Source organism: Saccopteryx bilineata, chromosome 1, assembly GCF_036850765.1.
Source record: "Saccopteryx bilineata isolate mSacBil1 chromosome 1, mSacBil1_pri_phased_curated, whole genome shotgun sequence".
Classification (NCBI taxonomy): domain Eukaryota; kingdom Metazoa; phylum Chordata; class Mammalia; order Chiroptera; family Emballonuridae; genus Saccopteryx; species Saccopteryx bilineata.
The window spans coordinates 352,128,894-352,133,598 of record NC_089490.1 but is presented as its reverse complement, the minus strand read 5'-3'; the positions used below and the strand labels follow the sequence as shown (position 1 = coordinate 352,133,598).

The 4,705-nt window shown below is 40.5% G+C and overlaps 1 protein-coding gene across 1 annotated transcript; it reads right to left on the bottom strand.

The window, feature by feature from the left end:
- Positions 1-1,760: 1,760 nt before the first annotated feature.
- On the bottom strand, positions 1,761-2,702 carry LOC136320640 (olfactory receptor 56A4-like). Its single transcript, XM_066253798.1, has one exon. The coding sequence runs from the start codon at positions 2,700-2,702 to the stop codon at positions 1,761-1,763; it is 942 nt and encodes a 313-aa protein (XP_066109895.1).
- Between the last annotated feature and the right edge of the window lie 2,003 nt (positions 2,703-4,705).

The window sequence follows — 4,705 nt, the reverse complement described above, 5'->3', positions numbered from 1 at the left end:
GGCACAGCCTCCCTGTTCCCCCAGTCTGGGAACTCTATGTGTTCCCACCCTCTTGTTTGTAGGCTGTGTACATAACACCTTTCTAGTTGAGCCTTGATTGTTGTTGGCATGTCAATGGGATACATTTATCCCAGGTCAATTAGCTGCAAAAACTGTCTGTGACTACCATGGAAGATCAGAAATGCAGAGGTCCACCCTGGAGCAGAATTTACAACAGGGCTCTGGGGCCTACTAAGTCTACCCTTTGAATGTGTTGGGAAAGGTGAGTCTATAGTTTCTTGAGAGGTGCCGGCAATGTTTAGCTGCCACCTGTGTTCTGCCCAGATTTAGGATAGGAAAATAAATCAAAGAAAGGGGAAATTGTGGTGGACAAGAAAGAGGTGGAAAAAAATGATGCCAACAAAAAATATTATTGCTCTTTTTAACTGAGAATCCTTCACAGAACAGAAAATAATAACTTAGCAAGTTTTCTCAGGTGAAATGCCAAGTTATATCTGGTTCTGGGAGAAGTTGCAGGAGCTATTCTACCCTCAGAAGGAAAAAATGGACTAAAATAATGACTCCATGGGATCTGAAGAAAATAAGTGATGCAGCATTCAGGGTTCTATTTATTTCTTTTGATATTTCACAGGTAAACTAAGAGTAATATCCTTTGTACTGCCTTACACAAGGGTTGCCAAGTAGTCAAACATTTTCACACTCTGTGGTCATAAGTTAATTAGACAATTTATTAGTCAATTTACTAAGACAACTGCAGAAAGTGTGGCGTGGTGAAAGCAGATTGCTGTCTTATAGCTGTTGTGTCAGAGCCTGTATTGCTCCTCCAATTATATGAGATAGAGCACCCTAGAGTGTAGGGTTCTAAAGTGACAATCCACACACAGGTAAAAGATTTCTCAAAGTAATAAAAATGACTCTAGGGATGAAAGAACACTATAATGTCAGAGACACCTTTTATTCCAAATGTGATGTAAGATTATGATATGCTCTTATTCAGAAGCTAATAGGAAAAACAATATGATTTAAAAAATAATGAGAAGAATAAGGAGAAGAAGAAAAGAAAGAATGAGGAGAAAGGAGGAAGACACATGTATGTGTATGTTTTAATGTGTATACATTCAAGATACTGAACAAAACTTTTATATTTAGTTTATTTACTCTTCAACACAACAATAAGCAATGAGAAGAGCTTGTACAGGTGGAAAATCTTAACAGGGACTTAAGGGGTCTGAGGAGCCAGAATACAGCATATCTACCACAGACAGGTAAGAGTCAAAGATGTTTAGGGTAAAGCACTAGAACCTAAGAGAAATGTTTTGGGGTAAATGCCTATATTTTGAATAATCAACCCTTTACAACACAAAATCACATAGCGCTCTGAAAGGCTCAAACAAGAAACAGGACAGGCATCTATGTCTTTTGCAAATCAGGAGACAGACATATAATCTTAAAGTCATTGTATGAAGTTTGTTTCATTAGTAGCCAAACACTACCACTTTAATCTAGCTATATTTTGCTAAGGCTTGACTAGACCTTGGTGAAGGATTTGGTCAGGAAAAATTCCCAAGTAGCCACAGTATCCAGGAAGGGGAAGTTTGCTTTGAAGCAATTGGACACAAAGAATTACAGAGAAATATTTCCATTGTTGTCTGACTTATTAAGAAAAAGGGGAATCAGAACTCATTCCACAATTAAAAGTGAAATTTTTTCTCCTGACTTTTATTAACAATTCCAGAAATGGACTTGGTCTTTTTTACCTCTTACAACTTCCCAAGTAGCTTCAGGATTCCTTGCTTGATCTCATTGGTTCTCACACCATAAACAATTGGGTTGAGAGCTGGGGGGATTAGATGGTGCAGGATGTTGAGTAGGATAGGGACATCTGGGGGGATTCTCCTCCTGGCCAGGTTAGTGATGACCAGAACCAGCAGGACTGTGCTGAAGAAGAGGATGAGAATGAAGTGGGAACCACATGTGCTCAGGGCCTTGGCCGCAGCACCTTCAGCCTTGATCTTTAATACAACTTTCAGGATTAAGGAGTAGGAGACAATTATAAGAATGAGGTCAGAGCCCAGTAAGGTCCAGGCTGTCACAAGCTGATAGAACTGATTGAGGGTGATATCATCACAGGAGAGTTTGGACACAGATAGGTTAGTGCAGATGCAGTTCTTGATGATATTCTTTGCACAGTACCTGAGTCTGGCAGAAAGGATTGGAACAGGAAGAATGAAAAGAGTATTCCTGAATATAACAAACATGGTAGCCCTAGCCACAAATTTATCAGTGATGATGGATGAGTATCGTAGTGGGTGGCAGATGGCCACATAACGGTCATAGGCCATGACCATGAATGTGCAGGACTCCATAGCAAGGAAGCAATTCATGATGAACATCTGAACAAAGCAGGCAGAGAAGCTGATGGACCTGAAGTCAAACCAGAAGATGGCCAGGACCTTGGGGATGACAGTGAGGCAGAGCACGATGTCCAGCAGAGAGAGGAGGCTGAGCAGGTAGTACATGGGCTCATGCAGAGAGACTTCCAGCCGGATGGTGATCAGGAGGGTGGTGTTGGCTCCCATGGCCAGGAGGAAGAGGAGGCTGAGGGGCAGGGACAACCAGTGCTGCCAGCTCTGATAGTTAGGAAAGCAGATGAGGAAAAATTCGGAGACTGGAGCAGTGGAATAGTTGCTGGGGGATGCCATGTACAGAATCTTGTACAAGTTAGGTATTCATAGTTCCTTAAAACATAGAACAGAATGGTGTCCAAATGCTAGAAAGGATAACAGTAATGAATGTCACAGCAATAAAGCAGCAAAAAGCCAAGAAATCATGACGGAAAGATAGAGAGCCCAAGTGACATATAATCAATAGAGTTGGGGTTACTGATCCTGCTCAGCTATCCCATCTGATAGTCTCCTTCAGGAAGATGAAATGTGTGTGAGAAGATATCAGACTCTAGCTGCCAGAGAAGGTAAGATCCAAAGACTTTTGATTTGAATATCACATACTTTCCCAAAACAGTAGAAATACATGGACACTCACAACTTTCACCCATTGTGGGGCTTTAAGAAACCAAGGATTCAGGAATTAAAACTTGGATAGGGACAATTATGTATTAGCTCTGTCCTTTAGTTTCATATATAATTAGGAAAATGACCCTCAGTGTGAACCAGAGAAATAAGAAGAATAGACAACATACCCACATTTCCTGAAAAGGCTTTTTCTTCTCAACCTCATTTCTGAGGCTTCAGAGTGACCCCATCTATCAAAGAAGCCAGAAAATAGTCAAAGGAAGCTGAAAAAGAGCACTTACATGGCAGTATAGTTGTGCTCTTATAAAGGTGAACATATAAACAGTGGGAAAAGGACAAAATAAAACCATGTGTTATGGTTTAAACGTTGGCCTCAGATAAATTTCAAATCTTGCTCTTAAACTCATTCTACATCCCTGAGTTTCTTTTAAACTCCATGGTACGTTGTTTTCTCACTCATGAAATAAATAAATGATATTTAACTCATCATTTCCTGAAGTCCTGTTAGGTCCAGAGATCAAGCAAGCTGAGAGAATCAGAGAGAAAAGGAAAAAGAGACAACATTAACCTGAGGCAGGAGAACTGTTCTTGTAGGCAATGGTAAGAAAAAAAAAAGCCTGCATTTGTGGATATTTAGTAATGATTGGTAATGAGGTGTAGGGGCTGGTAGATCCTGAGTTCTTTGGGGGAAGAAGGTAGAATACCGGAGTGTCAGGAGACAATGATCTAGGGATGCAGTGATACCTGCAGGTATGTGAAGTCCACTTGGTAGCAGCCTGTTTTGTACACTGTAAGAAACCACAGACACTTTGAAACAAGGAAGTGATGACTTATAGATGGGACAGAAGGGCATCAAACAGAAGGTAGGACTCTCTTTTTGGGAGAGTTCTGAACAGTCCAGAGGAGAAGTGATTAAGATCTGAACAAAGGCCATGCAACTAGAGAGGAAAGGATGCATTTGAGGGGTGGGAGAACTGCAAAAATTAGTGTAAGAAAAGTTGTGGGACAGTGAGAGACCAGAGTCAAGAATGTCACTGAGGATACTTAAACTGATACAAGGAAGAAATATATTTTTTCAGACCTCCTATAGCACAGATTTATTCTCTGAGGTAGTAATATGCCTTCTCCTTTGTTTTAGAGTAGCTTTTAAATTTCTCAATAGCTGGGGTCATTTTTACTCTTTCTATAGTCTACTCAATGAAACAGGCCTCCTGGTCTGAGAAATGAGGAATTGTTGGAAATTCGAGCATGTTTTAATCTTCAAAACTTCAAATCTATCTGTTTGTATTTATAGACTAATATCCATAAAAGAATTGTTATAGAGGTTCCTTGTTCTAAGTGCTAATGAACAAAGCATAGTCCCTGCCATAAGGTGATTGACACTCTGGGAAGGCCAGACAACTACCCAGTTAATCCAAATCACAACAGAAGGTCTAAGCCTGCTCTGAATTGCCTAGAAAATGGAACGATCACCTTGGCTCATAGATCAATTTAAACTAGTGCAGTGAGGAAGATTCTGACCCTATCAGTACCAGAGCCTTGACTTTCTAGCCGTGATATGGGTGGCAATCTTTGAGCCTACAGAAGTATTGAGCCACCACATTTTATGGTCACAGAATAAGTCAGCTTCACCTCTGACTGAAATAGCTACTTTAGGTCAGTCTATCCCCCTC